The 23,737-nt window shown below is 41.5% G+C and overlaps 1 protein-coding gene across 2 annotated transcripts in view; it reads right to left on the bottom strand.

Annotated features, from left to right (window-relative positions):
- Positions 1–23,737, bottom strand: part of VEPH1 (ventricular zone expressed PH domain containing 1) — a 199,328-nt gene that overhangs the window by 114,211 nt on the left and 61,380 nt on the right. For both annotated transcript variants that reach the window (XM_057738903.1, XM_057738902.1), the window contains exon 5: positions 14,975–15,184. In XM_057738903.1, coding sequence (XP_057594886.1) covers positions 14,975–15,184 — 210 coding nt within the window. The remainder of the gene's footprint in view (positions 1–14,974; positions 15,185–23,737) is intronic.

Genomic DNA, 23,737 nt, shown 5'->3' on the forward strand with positions numbered 1-23,737 from the left:
TGGTAATCCGTAAAAAGGTTTACCTAGAAGTGAAATTTACACAACATTTGCTGTTTACCAAGAAAGCCTATTTCTCTTTTTAAAATGTTACATGATTAAGTCAAAACACTATATAACTTAAGGTTTGCTTATTGACTGGAATCCTCTTAAGCTATCAATAGCTAGCTCTTTTTCTCTTTCCAATTTATTTCCCAGTCTTTCTCAATTTTTTCCTGTATCTGAAGCAAAAATATTCTATAGTTATAACATTTTCAATCCCACAAAAAGTCACTGTATTGAAGTAGACAAGGCAGTAATGGTCCAGTAAAATAAAGTCATCCAGCAATCTATAAATTCCAAGATAATTTTACAGTTAATAAATTTTGCTCTTTAAAAATATACACAAAATGCTTGCACAGTAAGTAGGCACCAAATGCTGTTAGTTTATCATATTCAAAAGCTAAGATGTGATGATTTTTAAAATAGAACATTGAGACAGCAAGCTGCCTGAAATCCTTTTTTGTAGAAGTAGAGAAAATATAAAGAAAAACATTGTTAATGTCTCTCTCGGGCAGATAGTCCTCCAATTTTGAGCTGATTTTTAAAATAACATTCCCCAAAAGTCATATTCCTCATTTTTTTCTTGTATCCTCTGATCATGCCTCAATTTTCCATATATCAGCTTGGAGTTTATTGAACATACTTTTCTTCCCATTGCTAAACAAAGCTCTATCGTAATTTAAACAGATTTACATATTCTAAATGATTATTTAATACAATGTAAAGGCAATAAGTTCCCATCCTTTCCTTATTATTTTTGATTTAGTTTGCATGATTTCAGGAACACACATTTTCTGTGGGCACATGGGAGAGTAATAAATCATGCCTAGTAAAACAATACTGCCTAGGCAAAACAATTTTAAAAAATAAGTCACAGTAATAAAATTCAAGAAAGCTGATGAAAACAGATGTATCCTTTGTTTTGAATGCACCTCAAATTTTGTAACACAGCAAAAATTAAGGATCAACTGGACTCAGTTCAACTCTGTGCATTTGGCACAGAATGCTAAAGTAAACTCTGCCCCCGTTTAAACAAAACAAAACAAAACCAAACCTCCCCCCGCCCCCCGAAAAAAAACCCCAAAGCACAACAAGGTATAATTTTTGTACTTATAAAGCAATTATGGCTTTTATTTAAATGTGGAACTTACTATGTCTTCCTCAAAAAGATGTTTGAATGAAGTTGACTTAGGATTTAAAGTAGAAATCAGAGAATGTGAAATCAGAGATTAAGTAGAATCAGCTTACTTTTATGTCTTGCTATTTGAGACAATAATGTAACCAAATAAATTATGTTTTTAGTATGATTGATTTTTTTAAAGGCCAGAAAACTGAATATGATCTGCTGTCAAATAAGTGTGTCCAATTTAAGAGTATTTTTCCCTAAATAGCATTTGGTGTGGCCAACATGTCTGAAAACGCAAATCTCTCTTCATTTGTGCTGAGAGTTTATTTTCCAGCATCTTTTCTTTGCATTGACCCCCAAATACTTACAGACCTTAAAGCGTGTAGAAAACTATCTAATTTGAGCTTTGAACATAATGTTATTTTGTGGGTTGATAAAGGATTTACAGGTTCAACAGTTCAGATTTACTCTTTAAAAACTGGGGGCTTGGGAACTTAGCCTTTTAAAGGTAAATCTTTTGTGTGGGATCAAGTGACTCAGAAGGAATTGTACAGAGCCAGAATTTCTTCTCCCACCACACCACGGTCCCCTCATGTAAATGACCTCTCATTGATTATCCCCAACAATGGTGCCACTATTTCTTTTGCTTCAATTAAGCAAACTTTTTGAAAGACCACTGGGGATTTGAGCATTGAAACTTTTCTAGCCGACTCAAAGATGCAGCCCATCTTTAACTATACAATATCTGTTTAGCAAATGTGGTGTAATCACAGAATGATAGAGAAAAGTAACCACAGGTCTTCTGGCCCAATCATGGAAACCATTTTGAAGAAAGTTGCTTATTATGGGTCCAAAAAGAAAGAAAAGAAATAGGAAGAAAGAAAAATGAAAGGAAGAAAGAAAGAGAAATTGTGTTTGAACTGTTTGCCAGGAAAAAAAGAAAAAGTGCTTTGTGGTCGTTAGAAAAGGAACAATATGGTAAGATTTAACTCAGTTGAACTATACATCAGCTACAATTGAACTTTCCATACTTTACTCATTACATTACATAATTTACTCATTATACAATTAAATACAAGATACCTATCTTTCTTTGCACCTACTTACTTTCAAAAAAAGAAAAAAAAAAATAGCCAGGATGTTTTATTCATGGTAGCTGAGATGTAACTCCCAAAATACAAGTTAGACAGAAATACTTGGATAAGTATTATTTCATTACTTATAGGGGAGAATGAAATGGAAAAATGTAGTTTGCAAACATGAGTTGCCTGAGATTGTTGATTTCCTCAGCTAAGATAGTTTGTTTTTCTGCTACTTGTCCCCTATCCCACCAATGCTCCCCTTTTTTATTCCTGGATTTTGCCTTGGGTTAATTATTTCTGGTCTCATAGCAACTATGTTTTTATTGTGAATTGCCTGAACTGCTTGCTGGAAATAAGCAGGGCATAAATAAATAAGTAAATCATAATATGCAAACAAACTGCAGCTAATAGGATGGGGATTTGAAGGTATATCTAGCCAGGGTGTGCTCGAAAGAGAAGATCTGAAATGTGCTAGCTTGGAGGAAAAAATTACTTCCCAAATTGCTTTCCACTCACTTGTGAGCTCACCTTTACGTAAACAGTGAAAATAAAACAGAACAGCCTTTTAGGATTTCTAGATAAGGTTGTGTTGAGATCTTGAATGAACTCACGTTTTGTCTTAGTCTCTTTGGGCTTCTGTAACAAAATATCATACACTGGGTAGCTTGTAAACAATAAACATTTATTTCTCACAGTTTTGGAGACTACAAAGTCCAAGATCATGGTGTTGGCAGATTTGGTTTTTGGTTCCATGGAGGAAGGGGACAAAGGAGCTCTCTGGAAACTCTTTAATAAGGGCACTAATACCATACACGAGGGCTCCACCCTCAGGACCTAATCACCTCCCAAAGGTTCCACCTCCTAATACCATCACCTTAGGGTTAGGTTTCAACCCAGGAATTGTGGGGATGGTAGTGCCCATTTAGACCATAGCATGATTTAATCTTGCCATTTCTCAGTAGAATAATAGAAGAGTTACCTCATTGTATCCATTGTTTCCATTTTATCCACTGTATGGGATTCTAAAACCTATGTATTTAGTCTTTAAGGTAATTTTCACTCTCTAAAGTGGAGGAAGGCAGAATATTTCCTTCAGGAAATCTTTGTAACTTCCCATTTCCTCCCACTGCCCTCCTTCCCTGCCAATTTAATTTGTACCTACCAGTCATGAAGGAGAAAGAGTTGGTCACCAAATAATGCTTTAGGAATGTGGAGCTATCATAGAAAAAGGTGGACTCTGAGAAGTGTTTTGAAGGAGGAAAGGGACATTTGATTGAGATAGGGACCGTTGTCACAGACAATGCTAGGTACAGCTGAAGGAAGTTTGTCTTCAAAGAAGAAGGCAGTAGAAAGAAGAGCCAGAGAAAACATAGATAGCAATAGGAGCTTAGTGTAATCCAGGGATTTCTAAAATCAACCATAGTAAGCAATAAAGATTTCAGCAATGAGAGATAATTAGGAAAGTGTTTGTTTTCCACTTTTCTGGGTGAACTGCCAGACATTTGAAACTCTGTGGGATCTACATAGCACTTAAGTTGGGAAATCTAGAGTTCTGAAAACATTTTCCAGACATCATAAATTTATTAAATCTATTAATTTTACTGATCTATTAAATTTATTAAATTAGCAACTATTTCTTCATCTACTCTAGATTTATTTATTACTTAACAAGGAATAAACTGATGTCAAGATACCCTTCTCAGTGTAATTTCTTTTGTGTTATATACATGTAAATAACAAGATTCATTCTGGTTAAGGCTAAGAACTATACTATGAACATTTTTAGTGTGACAGTCCATTGCTGATCAGCCAACTGTCAGATACATCTTTTCTTAGGTGCTGTGAACCAGCACCAAGTTCCCCACTCCTACTTACTACAAAATAAAATCAGGCTTACAGTTTTTGATAAATAAGGAAGAGAGCTGAAATGTAAGTATCAGCCCAAATAGTATAGTTGTGGCTATGCAACGAAACTCATCTACTTTCAAGTGCTCTCCTCATATTTTTTGAGTACAATTATTTAAAAAAACAAAAACAAAAAACCTTTACATCATGGTGATACCATCTCTGTGTCAAATCCTGCTGGGAGTTTTGGGGAAGCTTCCAGATCCTGACTGAAATATGATGAATCGAGTAACAAGGGGAAAAAAATGTAAGCAATAGGAAAACCTGGTATATATCCTCTACGTTATTTAAAGCTGTTAATCAGGAACACTCTCCCCCATCCTCCTCTCACTGCCATCCCATTTTCCATAGGAGTGGGGATGAGGAATTCTAGGAATGTTACACAGGAAGTGTCAAAGCCCAGTGAAGGATCATTTCTAAGTGAAGAAAAACCAAAGCCCCTTCCAACAACAAAAGGGCTGAATTTTATTTAACTTTGTATTCTCTGCAGTGCCTTGCACACATCAGATGTGTGATAAATGCTCAGAAACTGTATAATAAATAATGCTTGATGTTCCCTGGGTTTCTGTTTACCCTAACATTGCCAGAGATGATCATTTTTAAAGATTACTGATTTATTTACATTGAAACAAATGGGTCTTACAAAGAAATATGCAGGGGTATGACTGTGTGTATCTATAAACATACATGAATCATGCATGTATACACATATATGGGCCTGTCCAGACCCCCCGGGGATCCTATAGTGGATAAACTCTGTGGGACCCGGATCCTTGAGACCAGCGCCTCTTACACTTCCATGTGCACATACATCACTTGGCGATCTTGTTAACTCGTAGATCCTGATTCAAGTTCCCAGTGATGCCCAATGCTGGGGACCACACTTTGACCACCATGCAGAAAGCAGACCAACAGAACCTGAAAAGCAGTAGCCACCACCCATGACTGGAATCCAGTGTCTGTAATGTTCCTGGTCTTCCTCACAACCTGCCATGTCATCAGCTGCCATCTACGGGTATAAGACCTGCACTAAGTGTCCAGTCAGGTTCCAGCCTCAATGTAAGAACTAGTCAGCAAGTATTTGTGACCTACATGCTAGGAGCCTATTACTGGGATGGGCAGTCTGGGGTACAAGGAAGTGTAAGGTATAATGCCTTCTTTCAGAGTGCTTAGAGCAGGCTGGGAGTGCATGGATTCATACACCAAGTGAATAGAAGGCAAATGCAACCAGAAGAAAGTCAGGTGCAGACTCCACATTACAGATGTGCACTCTCATGTGCTCAAAGCAGGGAAGATGGCGATGGCCTGGGCAGGAATGGAAATGACTTTTTCTTGGATTGGGGCCCCCACAAACAGACTCTGAGATGATTTATGAGCAAATCATCTATTTGGAAACTGTAGGAGATGAGTACAGGCATAGAGGGGTGAGACAGAGAAGGGAAATAGCTCGGAAAGGATGCCTAGGGATTCTGGGGAAAGGGTTATCTCGTTCGAGGGGTGACAGAGTTGGGTTACAAATACCCCATCATTGGTTGAAGGCTGCTGGGAGAGCTGGGGGGATATTCCTCACATATCTATCCTGTCATGCATGTTAGCAGGGTGGCTTGTGAAGTTGGGAAAATCCATAGGCTCAGAAATGCAGATGCTGGCAGCAGAAGGAGCTGGCTTATGCTGGAATGATTGAAGTCTGAGGGCTACGGGCAGAGCAAGGTTTGTGCTACAGCCTTAGAGGAGCAGCAAGATTTGAGCTGGAATTAGCAACTACTTTATCCTCTCAACCCACCTACTGCCAACGCCAGTTATTCTTTCTGATGGATCCAGGACTCATTTATAGCTTAAGCTCAAGCCTAGAAGGTCAGTCACTAAGTGGAAACTTCATGCTTTTGGTGGGGCAACTACAGGCCTACTTCCTCACAGATAACTGGTACAAGGAAGTCAGAAGTCCCCTCTGAAGAGAGGAGATGAGATCTGCGGGGACCAGGCTAACTGTACTTGGTATTCAATCCTGAGGGGAGACTGGTCAGGCAGAGGCCCTTTCCAGGCCTTGCCAAGCTCTCCCCTCACAGAGGCACCGAGAGCCCTTTGTGGATTTGGTCAGTTGGCCTAAATTACAGTTGATAATTACAAGATATTGCTGAAAATTGCTGCAACATGTAACTTTTGTAACCATTATTTACTATCCTACCTTGGCAACTATTTGTGGGGACTGTTTGTCCTTTTACCAGGCTCTTTAGTTTCTTGGGAGCTCTGAGGTACACAGTATTCATTCACTTGTCTACACAATAAAGGGAAACAAAACACTGTTCTCAGCTGACCTGGACACCAGTGACAGATGAGTTTGGAGAGAGAAGGTAGAAGACGGGAACTGTCTGCTAATCAGTGAGGAGTTTCCATCAGCTGGAACCAGTCTACCGTCCGGCCTCCTCCCTCTCCCCTCCCTCTGTTATCCATTCCACGCTCCCGGCACTTGAAACGTCACAGTTTCCAGAAGGCTCAAGGCTTTCCCTCAGCTGCTTGCCGTTATACTTGCTGTGTCCTCCCGTGAATACCTTCCTCCTCCCCTGACATAATCGTATCGTCCAGCAAGCCTCACTTAGAACACGCTTCCAAACTCGGCCACACGAGGTGAGTTGTTTCCTTCTTGATCCAGTTCGGAAATCAGCAGTAACAGGCACCGAGTTAAACTCTAATCATCTGTTTGTATATCTCTCTTGCCCCCCACTCACCGTGAGCCCCTCTAGGGCAGGGACAATGTCCTTCTCCTCTCTGTGTCCCCACCACCAACAGCACTGAGGTTCACACCCAGAAAGAATCAGCGACTCAACCCTATATCATTGAGGGAGGCTATGGAAAATCAGCTGTTATGTGAAAGCATATTTTGTATATACTTAAAGTTTTTTTGTTTTTGTTTTCTTTACACTTTGTGAGAGATTTATTATTAACATCATTTACAATTAGCATGTAACCTTTTCACAATATAAAAAATAATAAAGCTATTTGCATTTTGGAAAAAAAAATCTTCCCCAATGGATGACAATTTTGTAGTATTAAGTAGCTGCTGGCTGGCACCAACCAAGGCTTCCCCAAAGACAAAGAACCTACCAAAGTTTTAACTAAATTCCCCGCCCTTGGGGAAACTGTGGCTTTTTAGTCACAGATCCTTCCTTTCTAGAATGGCTCCCAGAGCCTATAGTCTTGATTTGCAAGTTAAAGGTGCACAGCATCCATCCAGCTCCTATTTCGAAGGATGTTTTTCCACACAGTCAGGATGAGAACAGTAATGTGGTTTTCAGTTGCCTTTGTCATTCTTTTCCTTTTCCTCCTGAAAGTGTTTTTGTGGAAGGCCTGCCGGATGTCACAGAAATGCAACCTGGGCAAGATGTGTGTCATGTCTCTACTTGAAAAGTGTCCAGGACGCTGAGCCCAGAAAGGAAGTAGCAAACACACCCTGGTGCTTGCCCAGCATATCCCAGCCAGTGAGGAAAACAAGGCAGAGGGCACAGGATTTCACACCCACCCTGGCAGCGGCCACACTTGGAGGGCATGCCATTTGATTCTTCACAGGTGCAGACTGCTGGTCTCCAGCTAAGGAAAACAACTGGCCGTAGCATCCTTCCACGTGCTATGAGATCATGTGTAAAGAGCAGTTTAGGGCATCTGTGTTTCCGCCACACGGGTTGGCTGCCTTGTGCGTCTGGCATAGGGTGGGGGAAACAGCTATGGAGGGCATGCTCTGTACCAGTGCGTGCCTTCTAACGAGAGGAGGTCCTGGTGAGGATGGGACTATGAAAGGAAAATTGCTTCAGTTCGTTTATTTGAGACTTAAGTAGACGGACACAACACCTGAATTCAATTTGTCCTCTCAAAAAAGCCAAAGCCGTTTCTAAAGAAGGCTCTCTTCCATGTGGACCACCTTAGGCAGGAGGGTTGTAATAACTGCAATACCCAATCAAGGGGCCACAAGATCACCGCACAGCTCAGAGAGTCTAATGAGTGACGAAAATGACTAAAAAAATAAAGCCTCTGGAACTGAAGCATTCTACTTCAGTTCTTCATAGGCAAGAAAAGTCAGTCTGGCCTGGATTTAATTTAAACCACTTCAGATTTAGTTAATGAGAGTTTTAAAAAACTGCTGCAAACTTATTTGAGCTGTTTTTATAGGTGGGGAGCTGGGGACCACCTGTCCTTTATGGAAGGCAATGCACTTCCAGCGCCCCCAAGAAAAAAAGGCCTATTTTATATTATAAAATTTTTTTTTATAAAATGTGGCTTTATTATTGTTTTTGTGACTTTTATTCCCCTAAGGAATGGTGATCTGCAATATAAATAGAAAGCAGATATGTGTTCTGCTTGGAGAAAAAAAATTATATACACCAGTTATTTCCTAACAAAGAAAGAAGATACAGCCAGTCCTGCTTTATACCTTTAATGGTACATGCAGTACCTCATTCCTTTTACTCTGTCCTTATTTTGACTTGTCCCCCACATGCCCATCCATTCAGTCTCTTCCCCTGGGGAAGAAGAGAAGAGGCACAGCATTCACCTGTTCCTGTCTTCCCTGATTTCATTCTGTTAGGCTTACGTTTCAGTCTGCATCCAAATAAATGCAATGAGAAAGCCTTGGGCACCACTGAGGAAGTAATAAATTGCTGATATTTATTGAATGTTTACCATTTGCCAGACACTGTTCTCCATGGTTTAACTCATTAAATCCTCATAACAAAACTATGAGGTAAATAATGTTCCTATTCCTATTTTACAGATGAGGAAACTGAATCAAGAGAGGTGATGTAACTTGCTCAAGGCCACACAGCTGAGTCAGGATTCAAACCAAGCTGGTCTGACTCTTGAGACCACCCTCTCAGCCACCACATTATACTGTATGGATGTCCCCATGGTCACCAAGATCATTCATATAATGAATTCTTACACAGAATATATCCTAGGTGGTGCTCACTGCTCAGCCTACAGCGGTGAATGTTCCTCCTAGGAGCTGCACTTCAATGAGTTTGCTGCCTGCTGAGCCCTCATAGATGAAAACCTCTTTTCTTTATTTTCTTTAAGATTTTTTTTTTCATGTGGACCAGTTTTAAAGTCTTTATTGAATTTGTTACAATATTGCTTCTGTTTTATGTTTTGGCTTTTTTGGCTGCGAGGCATGTGAGATCTTAGCTCTCCAAGCAGGGATCGAACCCACACCCCCAGCATTAGAAAGCCAAGTCTTAACCACTGTACCACCAGGGAAGGCCCTGAAAACCTCTTCTCATGATCCACTCAACATCATTTTTCTCTGATTTCACCTACCAGAAGCCAGGATCTTTTGTAATCACGGACAGACATGCCTCATTATATGCTTTCTGGTTAATAACTCCAGGCCTCCTGTCAAACTCATTCTCATCTTTCACCTGTTAGATATCAGAGACAAACTGTGTAGGCTCTGAAGTATCAACAACACTTTCCATCTTAATATTGTCTTTTCCTTTCTCTTGAGTTATAGTTATGTCACCTAGAAGAATTAGACAGAGACTTGATTGAATGAAAGTGGCTAGTGAGAATCCAACCTTCAAATGCTTAATTAACAGTACTCTCGAGTACCCATGAATTTTTTTGGCCACTGGTGAATTCAGATGGATAAGGTATGACCCCTTCCTATGACAGCTCAGAGACTCATGAAGAAGAAACAGACGTGGACAGGCAAATTACAACACGACACAGTCAGTATGACCTTTGAGGTACAGCCAGAGTGCGGTGGGAGCATAGAGGGGGCGACTAACTGCCTCAGGGAACTGGGAAGAGCTTACACAGGAGGTGACATCTGATCTGGGCCAGGAAAGATGAGAGCAGGGGATGGAAATTATCCAGGCAGAGGGACAGACTGTGAAGATCATGACATATGTCAGAGCAAGGTGTGCTCAGGGCAGGATGCAAAATGCTAATAGACAGAACATAGTGGGGATGGAACAGCCCGGACAGAGAAAAGCTAAAGCTAGAGAGGGAAGGTAGGGCCAAGTCAAGATGATGGCATCCTATAGGAGCCAACAGAAGACTTTGTGCAAGGAAGGAGGATCACACTTGCATTTTTAGGAAGAGAACTGGTAATTCTATAAGAGATGCATGAGAGTGGGAAGAAACACATTCCTTTCTCATTAACCCTCTCCAGCTGGGTAGAATTTTATTATATTGCTGTTGCTGTTGTTATTATTACTATTATTAGTTGAAATGTATCAAGCACTTACCCTATGCCGGGCACTGTGCTAGGGCTTTTATGAATTCTCTAGATGTAAGTCTGGGGATGGACCCTCAGAAGTTACTAAGTTATTTCTGCTGTTGTCTGGAGGTCTCCACCACAGTCTCCTCATTTGAGAAAGACAGAAGGACCTGTGTATTTCTGCCATGCTGAGGATGTAGCTAACAAAATATTTCTTATTTATGCATCTGCTTCAACTGAACATACCTCAGCAGTGGGGTGAATCCTGGCATGATGAAGAGCCAGCTGTGTCCTTTACGGGACTGGGCCAAAGGAAGGTGCACCTCAAAGGCAACCACTTATCAGTTACCCTAGAAGTGGATGGATTTCTTTGCCCTTTGGTCCTCCTAGTTTCACCCTCCATCCAACATATGTACTCTGGATGCCAGAACATACCTGAAAATTGCCTGTGAGTCACTGTACAGCCTCCTATAGTGACACAAGCACCATGGCTATTAAGCATGGTTTCATTTCAAATTTGGGCAAAAAAGGATCCCTGAGGTAATTTGGGAGACAGAGAAAGTATGTATCTACAGGGTGTTATTTTTTGTTTTATAGATACAGCTTTCCTCTGCTGGGTTTACACCAGCAGATGGGAAGATTGTGGCTGCTATCAACTGTTGAAAACAGTTTGCCCACCCAGATGGGTGCTGATTTGAAAGACAGGCGCACCCAGTATGGTACCCCAAAGCCAGCCCTGCAGTTCCTGCACCTGGCTTCATGCAGGCACAGAAGGTGGGGCAGAAGTCAATTAATAGCGTGTGTGATTGATTTCAGGCTGACTCCACTCCTGAGGCGATCCTGGGCTTGAGGGCCTCACACCCCCTGGAGACTCCCCTCTTCCTCTTGATGATCAAACAATGCAGTCTGCTGGAAGGCAGGCAACAAGGGAGGGGTCAACAGCAGGCTCCAGTCAGTCACAGACCGCGCATCTCAAAAGTTGGAGCAAGATGCTCAAAGTTGCATTGGCTTTTCTGCATTTCCAAAATCTTTTTAAATCCTAGCAACAAAAATAACCTGATACTTGGAACCCCTGAAATCATCTGAAATTTTTATTTTGGTGTCAAAGAGAAAAAATATTTTAATTAAGTCAATTTTTAGATGCGACGGGGTAGGATTGAGAGAGAGAATCTTAAGGCCTGAGGTCACTAGGGTCCTGTGGGTCTCATCATTAACACCCTAAATATCTCCATGTCTCACATATCCCCATGTCCCTTTATCTCACATAGACCAAGCTCTCCACACAGAAAACAGAGGGGCCTTTTCAAGGCAAAGTTCCTTATTGCAATTTCCTCCTGCATATGCAGCCAGGAGTCCATACTTGACTTCTGCTCTCATATCCACCTGGCCATGTACTTCAGTAACTTCCTGTTGCCTTCTGCAAAGAGTCTGGATAGAAATAACCATACACATATATCTTGCCTATTGGTTTTGATCTTTAGGAATACGGCACCACAAGGCTTTTAGAACACTGAACAGGTTTACTCAAATTAAGTAGTTAATAGTTGCTTAGACTACCAATTCTTGGGACATCTGAGTTTTGGCATTCTTTGTTTTTAAGCTCTTTATTGGAATATAATTGCTTTACACTGTTGTGCCAGTTTTTGCTGTACAACAAAGTGAAGTCGGCTGTACTTAAAACCAAAAGAAGGACTTTCAAAGGGTGATATTTTAGGCACTATTTCTGAGTAAAGGATCCTGACTAACATTTATAAGTAATTCTGTCAGGCTGATCTTAAATGGAATAGAATAATGGAATCCAAGAATATCAGAGCCAGAAGGGAGGTAATCCAGTGCAAACACATTATTTATTTTTGAGGAGAGAAAAGTGACCCAGAGAAATGAATGACTTGATGAACTGCAACAGAGACATTCTTTGTCCTCTGTCATCCTTTCTGTCCTTCTCTTTTGATTAGCTGGGCATATGGCCACCTAAATCCAGACTACATGTTCCATTCCAGCCTCCTTTGCTGCTAGGTATGCTCATCTGCAGCATTGTTATTTATCCAATGGGATATAAATAGTAGGTTGTGTTTGTCTGGAAGAGTGCTTCTCCCCTTTCCCCTTTCTATTGGCTGAAATGTTGACTTGATGGGTGGAGATGAGTAGCCATCTTGGACCGTGAGATAGAAGCCCTGTGCTCTTTGGTGTGCTCAAGGATGGGAGAGCAACAAAGGAGAAGGGGCCTGGGTTTCTGAAACATGGAGTTCTAGACCGACTGCCTTCTAGACTTCTTTATGTGCAAGGGATATAGATGTGTATCTTTGTTTAAACCATTGTTATTTTGAATTTGTGTGTTATTCTTAACCACATATTATCTAAACTGCCATATTAGTAGTCTGGAAAAGTTTTAATTGATTAGCATGACTAATCAATTAAAAGGCAGGACAAGGTGATGGACAAGGCCTGATTGATTCTTAGTCTAAAAGATAAAATGCTTTAAACACGTTATGTCAAGGGAGCTCAAATATTGATCCACTAAATGCTGCATCAGAATTACCCTGGCAGAGGTTGGATGGGGCAGTTCCCATAAATCCAGATTCTTGGATCCCTTTCCTAGAGGTTTTGATTTAGTAGGTATTCTATGGGGCCCAAGAACTTATATTGTTAAAAAAGCTCCTAATATAATCCTGAGATCCAGATACATTTGGAAAGTATTTGATCTAGAATTGCTCTCTGCTGATAAGGTGAATCAGAAGCATTAGGAAAAAACTTTTTCTCTCCCAAACACAGATGCCTCCATGGGCACATGAGAATGAGAGACAGAGACGGAGACGGAGAGGGAGAGGGAGAGGAAGAGGGAGAGGGAGGAGAGGGAGGGAGATGGGGAGAGATATGAGAGAGAGACAGAGAGACAGAAAAGAGGAAATATTCTGATATTCTGAATTTTGAAATAAGTGATTCCTCAGGCTCTTTGGACCCCCTCTCCTTCTCTCTGTACTCATTTGGAGTCACATAAACGTCACCTAATAGTCCATTCTCTCTCAGGTTAGCCTTAGTTCAGATAAACCTACAGTGGCTAGTGTTTTTGTTTGTTTTATTTTGCTTTGTTTATAGATTACATTTTCTATGGGAGGTTCAGTCACTTTCAATGTACATCACTACACATTAATGAATCATAAATGTATTTGTAACAAAAGAACTACCACTTAAAGATTCCAAGGCCGCGCACATCAGAGGTTGAATTTTTTGGTCCATGCAGAAATCTGCAAGGTCAGCAGATTCAGTCAAACAGCTGTTGATTGCAGTTGGCCTAAAAGCACTTGGGCATACCATACCAGCAGCTTCTCCTGGCAGCAAAGGTGATGGGTACAGAAAGTGTTACCAGAAGGCAGAGCATGGCAGGCGTGAGACATTCCAAACAGCAGTGAACAGAAAGGGATTATACTAAGCAGCATGTCAGTACCAAGTAATCCTTTTACAAGAGCCACTGTCACATTGACAAGTACCAGCTGCTTAGGAGCCCAATTCTCCCACCTTCTTCCGGGAAACTAGAGGAGAAAGGCTCTCAACCAGGAGGAAGCCTGGCACACATCAGGCTCTCCACAAATCTCAGCAGCAATCAAACAAAACAGAACCAAAGATCCATTTTAAGGCAAAATTTGAAAAGAGTGCCAAGGATACCAAAGATCTAATTCCAGCTGGGTCACCAACTAGCCCAGTCTGAGCCTGGATGAGTCACTTAACCTTTCCAGTTTTTAACTTTCTCCTGTGTAGACTCAAAGGGTTAAACTTGGGGAAATATGAAATCCCTTTTAGGAGTTGTACAATTTTATATTTATCTAATAGGAAACTACAGTATAGGTACGTGGGTGAAAGTAAAAGCTGTCCTCTATCAATTATATATTTGCTTTATTTTTAAAAGACAAAAATCCTAAATCCCAATATAAAATCATCAGACAGATATGTACGTGTGTGTACACATGTATGCACACACCCTTCAGAACTTTAATTTCTGGAAATTCTTTCTTAGTTGCCTAATCCTGACAAGCACTGATGGCATCCTGTTGTCCCTTCTGAAAGATTTTATTATGCAAATATTTAGACTAGGACTTTTAAACATCCATGAACATTTACTGCACTCTCCCAAGTAACATCATGCAGAGGGCTCAAAACATACTGAGTCCAGGCACTTATTGACAGGATAGCTATGGGTTCTCATTAATAGGCAGTCTCTGAGACCTAACTCGGTTTACTGATCATCTCTTGGGTTAAGCAGAATTGTAACCAGAAATGAGATGAAACTCTTTTACTGGTTGTTATTACAAAGTGATCTTGAATCTGTCATAGTGCTCTGTCCATTGTAACCCTTCTGCTTCCTCAGGTGACACTCCAGAAATGAAATCCTCACTTTCTGAACCTTCCACATAACCCAGCTACAATGCCCTTGATCCAGAGGCCACGGTCCATGCCAAGAAAAGAAAAGAAAAAAAAAAAAAAAACAGAGAGAGAGAGAAAGAAAGAAATGAAAACTCTCAGAAGTCTCAGGATGGACAAATTTGTAGGTCACAGAGCTCCAATGGATTAAGTGCCGATGGAATTTAGGGAAATGGAGAGAAAAAAAGCCATACTTACTTCATCCACATGCCCAACAGCTCCATAGATTCTCGCCATTTGTCCAATGAGGTAGGGGAATCTCTCAGCAATCTCCTTCAGCATTGGAAGAAAATCATTCAAAGCCACTGGCTCATAGCCTGCTATCTCTATGAGGATGCTTAGGATGATGTCATTATGGGACGAATCCTTCAAATGCCCGATTAGGAAAGGAATACACTTTTGAACCACCTATAGGAAAAAAGGAGAAGAAGAGGGAAGAAAGAGAAAGAAAGAGGAAAGTTAATTAAGTCAGAATCAATCTAATATTTTTCTATTCAATCTGAACTCAACACATTCTGAGATTATTACTCTTGTTGGAACTCAAGTAAATCTCCCAAGTCTGAAATTTAAAATTTACAATAAAATTTCAGAGGCTTGAGTTCCTTTTGCTTTCTCTCTAAATCTGTGCTCTGCTATTGAAGAGTGAAGGCTACAAAATGCTTAAATGCTACTATTCATAAGTCAAGTTTTGTTGTGTTATGTCCTTATCAGTAGTGTTACATTTCCTCCAAACCACTATGAGAGCTTCAATATTTGGGGGGAGGGGTGTCCTTAAAGAATAGAGTTTTCCTAAAGACTTGTGGAAAACATTATTAAGTAGTATTCTCAGAAACTGGTTGTGCTGTCCATTATCAACTGTGCTGCATATATTCAGAAGAATGAATTTGATCACTAATTAAATTGAGTTGAAGAGCATAGGTGGCATAAAAAGTATTTACTGAATACCTACCATGTACCCAGAACTAGAGATTCCTAGAAATTAGGACACAGGCCAAAATCTTTAACATGGCCTACATACTCAGTCCCTACTTGCCTACTCCTTAGACATCATCTTGGACATGACCACACTGCTCTCTCAACTTCAGTAACAATGGCATGTTTTTCTCTATCAAATTCCTCTCACCACAGGACCTTTGCACATATTATTCCCTCTGTGTAGGTCTTCTCCACTACCTCATTTCACCAGTTAACTCCTAATTATCCACAGAATATCAGAGTTCCAATTTAAAGGACAATATAAGTATGTAAGAGATCCTTGACGATGATGTTAATCAAAGACTTCAAATTGGAGAAATATGGTATGGAAATATTTAATAATAAATGTAAGAAAGTAGGAGAGAACTCTTCATTTTCTTCAATTTTCCATTTGAATCACAAAAATTTAATATGATAAAAAATTATTAAAGTAAAATAATTACCATATTCTCAATATTCTAATCTATCTTTCTTAATTTTTAATGCTTTTATCAATATAAAGATGCAATAATTTGTATTAAGGAGAATGTGACTTTTTTGTGGAATAAAGTCTCTATGTTAATACATAGACACATTGCATACTGACAATTTAATGAACTGTTTTGCCTGGTAAAATAAAAGAATTAGAAAGGACAAACTGTGGAAAACTGAACAATAAAAGTACAAACTATTTTGCCCATCCATACTTCTACTATGTTATTTTCTTTCGTTTGTTATTGGTTTGCGGTTTTGATAAGGGAGATCTGAAATGTTACTTTCAGTATTAAAAATTGAGTCTGATGCACAGCTCAACCTGCTGAACTCATAATCCATCCCCTACCCCAAACCTGCTTTTCCCACATCTCTAGCCTCCTTTCCCCATAAATGACACTATTACCTGCTTGCTCAAGCCAGCAGTCTAGGAATCATTCTTGACTACTGTTTTTCTGTCATCAGCAGCTTCATCCAAGCAATCGCCAAGTTCTACTCTTTCCACCCCCTCAAGCATCCCACAGATGGGTCCACTTCCCTCCATGTCCATTCATCTATCCATTCACTCATTCACAAATATTTATGGGGTCCTTTCCATTTGCAAGGTACTGTTCTAGGTGCTGGAATTAATGTCACTAACAAGTCTGACAGGCTCTTGCCGTCATGGAATAATTCACTGTCTAGTAAAGGAGATATTTAGTAAAACAAATAGTTACAAAAGAAATGCATAATTTTAAGTTTTAATAAATATCACATAGGAAAAATACAGGGTGCTGTGGGAGAGAGTCCCCGGGTCCTGATTTAGGCTGTGGGTCAGGGAAGTCCTCTCAGCAGGGACATTTAAGCTGAGGCACTGATCTAGTCACCCTACACTTGGGTTATTGCAACAGCCTCCTAACTGTTCTCTCTGCCTTCAGTCTTATCCATCCAATCCCTTCTCGACCTTGTGGCCACAATGGTGACCCTCTCCTGCTTAAAATACTTATTTCACTAATTTCTCATTGCTCTTAAGTCAGAGGCTGAACATACCTTTTCTGAACTCACTCCTATCCATCTTCTAGACTTAGCTCCTTACCTACCTACTCTACTGTCTCCCCATCCAGATCCCATCACATAACATACTTCTACCATATTGGATTTTTTTTTTAATGTCCGTGTTTTCTCTTGTGTCTGGAATTTTATTCACTTGATCCATTCTGCCTGTAATTCTTACTGCCCCAATTTTGCTGGATAATTTCTTATCATTCTTGAGGCCTCAGATTAGTATCATTTCCTTTAAAAAATCTTCCTCAACTCCCCCTCTCTTCCCCTCTCAGTTTCACATCCCTGCTAAAGCTCCTACCCTAATGCTTCCTTCTCATTGCTGGCCTAGTGTCCATCTTGCAGCTCTACAAGGTCAAGAATCATTTCAATTTTGTACATACTCAATGCCTAGCACAGAGCCTGGCCAGAAAGTGAGTCAATAAATATTTGAGGAACAAATAAAAGGAAGGCAGATCTAAATGATTGTATAGGGTAGTTTTTGGATAACCTCAACTACCATCCCACACCATAATAGTTGAACAGTTGTACATAATGTTTAAACACATATACTACCATGTGTCATATACAACATAACTAATAAGGACATAAAAGAAGATAGTTTTGAGATGACTAGAATTATCTTATGTATAAATTTAAACTTGATATTCATACCCAGTGCTTGCAGAGGAAAGGATAGGGCTAGTGTCTGGTAAATGGCACATATGGATGAACAGTTCAATAAAGACTGCCTGTGCATTGGGGGCGACTGCATGTCCTTCGGGAGAAACTATGAGAGGTCCCTGGCACCTATGGCAGGAGTGTCGGCCAGCTGCTCCGGGTCAGGGCAGCATACTTAACCTGAGGCTTTTAGAAATGGAAAATGCTTACACATCTCCTGCCCCAGTCTACAAAATTCCATTTCCCAGTCCTTAATCTTCATGTCCTATTCCTGGAACACCAAGGTCTCTGTGACACGTGCTTCCAGTCATGACAATTTTATTTAAACTCCAGCCATACATCCCAAGCCTATAAAGAACATTTTAAAAGGAAAAGAAAGAAAAGGGGAATGGAAGAAAGAAAAGAGAATCCAGGCAGGCAGGCAGGCTCAGGCAAGTATATACTCCTGGGCAGAGTTGAATCCATAGAAGGAGAAGAGAAGAGAAGCCCTGAATAATGTGAATAATAATAAAATGTGGAAAATGTGAATGAAAAAAGGCAGATATTTCTTGAAGTTTATCACTCACATTTAAGGGACGTGGTGCTTTGGGCTTTAGACATTCTTGGATAAGGAGAAATTATATTTTCCAAACACAGGGCATTTCCTTAGGTTGGTCTCTTCATGCTGCCTCATTAGAGCTGTTTCATAACTCAGAGAAAGCCTTCTTTTTGCTGACAGAAGAGTGGCCACTAAGATTACATAGATGGCTGGCAGAGAGCAAGCAGACACAGCCTCTATGTAGGCCATAGGCTCCACACCATGGACTCTGAAAGAGCTTCCAAACTGGCCTCCTAGCCTCAGGTCTTTTCCCCTCGTTTCAACCTCCTCACTGCCTAAAACCCCATCTGCTCTGTTAGAGATTTCCCACAGCGCATGGCCGGAATCCCAATGCCATGGCATTCCAGGTTCTTCACCGACCAGTGTATCTGCTGCCTCTTCCTCCGTGAACACTCTGACCCAGCAACATGCCACGGACCACCCACAGTGGCTTGAACACAGAAAATTCATACTTTCAAAGCTGATCTCAAATACCTCTACTTCTGGAAGCCCTCCCTCCAGCTCACTCTAACATACACAGAACCTGGAGCTAGAGCACAAGGAAGGCCCCCAGACCATACACTGAAATATTCTGCAGCCTTTAGTGTTCTATCTTCTTACCTTACACATACACCTTTATAACAATCTGGGAGGCTTGATTTGAATCTAGAATTTTTGGCACCTGTAAAGGAAACAGGAAGAAATGACCCCTAACCCCCATCTCTTGCCCCTCCCTTCTCTTCCTACCCCTGGCTTTGCCCTCAAAGAGTCTCCTATGCATATATGTGGATACCCTTGCCCACATAGGGAAGCTCATCTAGGCTGCCCCTCAGACCTGTGGGGTCACACTGTTGGCATGGCCCGTCCTTGGGGAAACAGGCCTTACACAAGTCCTGGAAGCAGGATGGAGATTTACAGGAAAGGGATTCCAAGGTCCCGGTTATCTGGACTATGTATAGTAGGCAGGGAAGTGGATGAGAACTGGGGCCACAGGCAGAGGAGGGCCATTCAGAACAGTATAAAGCAAGTAGCCTAGGGAAGGGTCCCAACACTGGCTTTTCCATCCTTCCTGAGCAGAATTAATCACTGCCTTTACTGTCTCCCAGGGCAGTCTATTGACAAGTTTAGCATCTTGTCATGGAACTGAAATTTTGTGGACACATCTTACTACTCCAGGCCATGGGCACCATGAGGGTAGGGCCATCTGAAAACATAGCACTGTAACTTAACTGGCAGCAAAAGATGTTTAAATTCTTATTTATAGAGTAAAATCAAGCTATTGTGTCTGTGTGTGTGTGCATGCATGTGTCCACACTCCCTCTTAAATTAGTCTTCAGGTTCAATTTTCTCTTTCAATTAATTTGGCTAGCACTAACAATGTCTATAAAATCTATAAAATAACTGCCACTCTTCTTGTTTACTACTTACACCCACCATACTAACAAAATATATATTCTAAAAACTAGGGTTCTGCTCCAAAGACTGTTCTAGAACAGTCTATACATTCCATCACTTTAATTTTCTCATTTTAAATAAACACCAAGTGACCTCTGAGTCTTGTCAGCCTGGTGAGGCTGTGTTAGGTGGTGTAGGATTAGGTATGTGAATAGGAATGCTCTACACTGCTGAGAGAAAATCCTAGAAAATGACTCTAGGGACCAGACCACAAAACCAGTTCCTCTGGGTCTGGACCTCAATCAACAGAGGGCTAAATATGCCACTTCCTGGCACTCTATGCTTATATGTGTTACTAAATTCTGTTCCTTTCATTGGCTAGACTACAGCATGGTTTTTGGCAGCCAAGAATACAGACTTAGCCCCAGAAGGCCACTTGGAAAATTGACCACCCAGCCTTTTCCTACAAATGGACTCAGAGAATTCTCTGGAGCTTCCAGCCATGAGTCACTAGCCAGAAACTGCCTCCCTCCACCTAGGAAGGATAGTTTCCTAAGAGAAGAATACTCAGAGGGCAGTGATGGAGGAAGGGACCCCACCTGGTCGGACAACAACATCAGAAACTCACAAACAGATGGAAGTTGACGCTATGCCACCTTCACAATCTCATGGACTAATCAGCTGTACATAGAGAAGATTGCTTCTCAAGGGCCAATTGTTGACCCTCCAGCCCTGGACAGCCAGGTTATCACTGACCACAGGGAGTGGGTAATGAGGAGTGCATTCAAAAAAACATGAAACATTCCTGCACACTGCCTTCACTGGAGAACCTCCTCGGGTTACCTCCAAGTTACAGAGCTCTGGCACAGCTTTTATGCAGAAAGAAAAGCCCCCTTTTAATCCAAATTTCACAAGGTCAAAATCCTTCTTATTTAACCGCTTATTTCATTTGAATTAACTGGACGTACATTGAAAGCCTCAGTTTGCAGATTTGATTGTTGCCACTTATTTCATGTTCCTCTCTCAGCAAACTTTTCTCTGTATCCCTCCTGTTCCCCTTGCCCGCTAATTAATGAACACGAGAAAGAGGAGGGGTGAATCAGGGGTTTCTCTAGCTCACTGCCTGAGCATCTCAGTAATTAAGTATTAGTTGACAAAGAGCTGAAGGAGGCAAGGGGAGTGGAGAGGGACGGGGCTGCTTTAACATGAAGAGAAATGCTGATGGGAAATGAAGAGCTGGGCGGTGCCCTCATCACCACTCCCTCCCACCAGTCAGGACCTGGCCCTGGTGGAGTCCCTTCATGTCCCGATGGGTGCTTCCTAACCCTCTGCTTCATTTTAGGATCCACACACAGCACATACAGGAATATCTACAGGAATATCTACGGGAATCTGCTTTCCTCTCTCTTTCTCCTGTTGGGTTCTCCTCTTGTCTAGTTCACCTTTCTACTGTGTCCCCTGGCTCTCCCATTTGTTTCACAAGACATAGCCTTACAGTCTCTCTCTCTCTCTCTCTTTTTTTTTTAAGCATGTTGAGATCAAAAGGTCTCAGTGGCTGGAATTAGACTGGGTTGACATAGCTCAGCCTGATCTGCATGGCTTTGTGGAAGTTCCCTAACCAGTGTCACCCCCAGATTTCCTGTAAATGGCAGTCTTAGGGGCCGGGCAGTGTGACTTTAATGGCCTGTGGAAGACATGGACACTGCCCACCTGAAAACTGGAGGGGCTGATAAAGATGAGGGGGGCATGAAAAGCCACCTCACCAAGTTGCTCCTTGGTACCAGCACTGTTCTTAACGTCTCTAAACTTCAGCTTCTCTGTTTACAAAATGAAAAGGTGGTTGTGGGGAATAAATGAGATAATGTCTGTATACAGTGCCTGGTACTTGGCATGAGCTCGGCCACTATTGGTGCCCCCTGTCCACACTTCCCTGCCTCTTGTAACCTGGGAACACTTCTCTTGTGGCCTTCTGAAGTGGAGGCTGCTCAGTGACTCCCCCAGGCCAAAAGAGGCAGGGCTTGGGAGTCAGAGTGCTGGACCTGTCACTTTCTGCTTACTACTTGTGTGATGGGGGCAAGATAACCTCTGAAAGCAACCATTTTTTTCCTGATTTTAATTGATTAATTTATTTTTAATTTTTATACAATTTTAAAGGTTATACTCCATTTACAACAAAGCATCCATTTTAACTGCTGTAAAATAGGGGAAAAAAATAACACACCATAGAGTTACTGGTAGGATTAAAAGAGATATTAGATGTTGAAACAAAAATCCTTTGTGAATGATAAAATCCTCTACAAATTTAGGCACTAATGCTAACTCATCTGTGTCAAGAAATATTCGTGGAGTGACTTCTGTGTGCCAGGTGCTATGCTGGGTACGGGGGACACAGTGATGGACAAGGTGGTCCTTGGTCTCAAGCATCTGCCTCACAGCCAAGGTGGTCCAGAGGGAGAGAGACCAGCAGAGACAAATTCATGACAGTGTGAAATTTGCTATGTCAGGGATTAGGGGGAAGAAAGGGGTCAGAGAGGATTACTGGCAAGAAAGCAACATCTAAGCAATTGTCAGCCCGGAAAGGGTGGTGGCAGTGAGGGAAGAACATAGCATATATGTAAAAACTCAGTGCTCTGATACAGAACGCCCACCTGTGGTCCCTGAGATTGTATAGTTGTTCAAGGCGTAAGGGTTAAATTGACCCTAGGAGGCCAGGCAACAGTTAGGGGCCTGGTTTTTAAATGGCCTCATAAGCCCTTTCCCGAGCCTCTGGACGGCCACAGAAGGCCTGTAACAAGGGGACTGATGGGACCTCTTTGAATGCCACATGTGGTGCCACCCTCATTCCTGTACCCTACCTTTTTGGGTCGGGTGATGCCAAGGCCTTTCCCCTCCCTAAGTGAGCCTCCTACCCGTTTCATTTCCCTTTCCACCCAGGCTTTACCCCATGGGAAATAAGTTGAATTAGCTTATTCTCTCCAGATTCCCCTTGAACTTTTATTGAACCCACCTTTCCAAAAATGGTATTTGTTTTGTTTCTGCTCTCAGACTGCAGATAAAATGACATGCCAGCTGCCTCCTTTATGAAGCCAGGTTTGGCCTGTTAGTCACCTCTCCCATTTCCCCATATCACCTGGTCCCCGGTCTCTATCTACGGTAGGCAGAATAATGACTTCCCAAAGATGTCCACATCTGAATCCTCAGAACCTGTGAAAATGTCCTCTTCCACGCAAAAGGGACTTTGTAAATGTGATAAAGTCAAGGGTCTTGCGATGAGAGAGAATTCTGGATCATCTGGGTGGCCCCAATGTACATCACAAGGGCCTTGGAAGAGGGAAAAAGGAGAGTCGGAGTCAGAGAAGTTGTGATGGGAAAAGCAGAGGTGAGAATGACGCAGGCCAGGAGCCAGCCTCTCGGAGCTGGACTTCTCCTCTAGGTTCCCCGGAAGGAATGCAAGCCTGTTGACCCATTTTAGACTTCTGACCTCCAGAACTGTAAGGTAGTGTTTGTGTTGTTTTAAGTCACCATGTTTGTGGTAATATTACAGCAGCAGCACAGGAAACAAATACACCACCCTGTCTGCACTCCCCTCACTCTGAGCCTTCTTTTAGGTGACGCAGTGATCCCTCAACTCTACTCCCTGCCCAAACTCTGTTACAGCTATGCCTATCCTTCCTGCCTTAATCCTTTCTGAAATTCATTTCTCCTTTTGTGCTCTTCACTTCACTCCCAGACTTCCTCTAGCATCCTGCTGTATCTAATATTTTCTTCCACATCTTCAGTCACTTTATTCTTACTGGATATTTTTAAACCCTCCTTATCTCCTCTAAACTTCCACACTCACG

The sequence above is a fragment of the Hippopotamus amphibius genome, chromosome 6 (assembly GCF_030028045.1).
Source record: "Hippopotamus amphibius kiboko isolate mHipAmp2 chromosome 6, mHipAmp2.hap2, whole genome shotgun sequence".
Lineage (NCBI taxonomy): Eukaryota > Metazoa > Chordata > Mammalia > Artiodactyla > Hippopotamidae > Hippopotamus > Hippopotamus amphibius.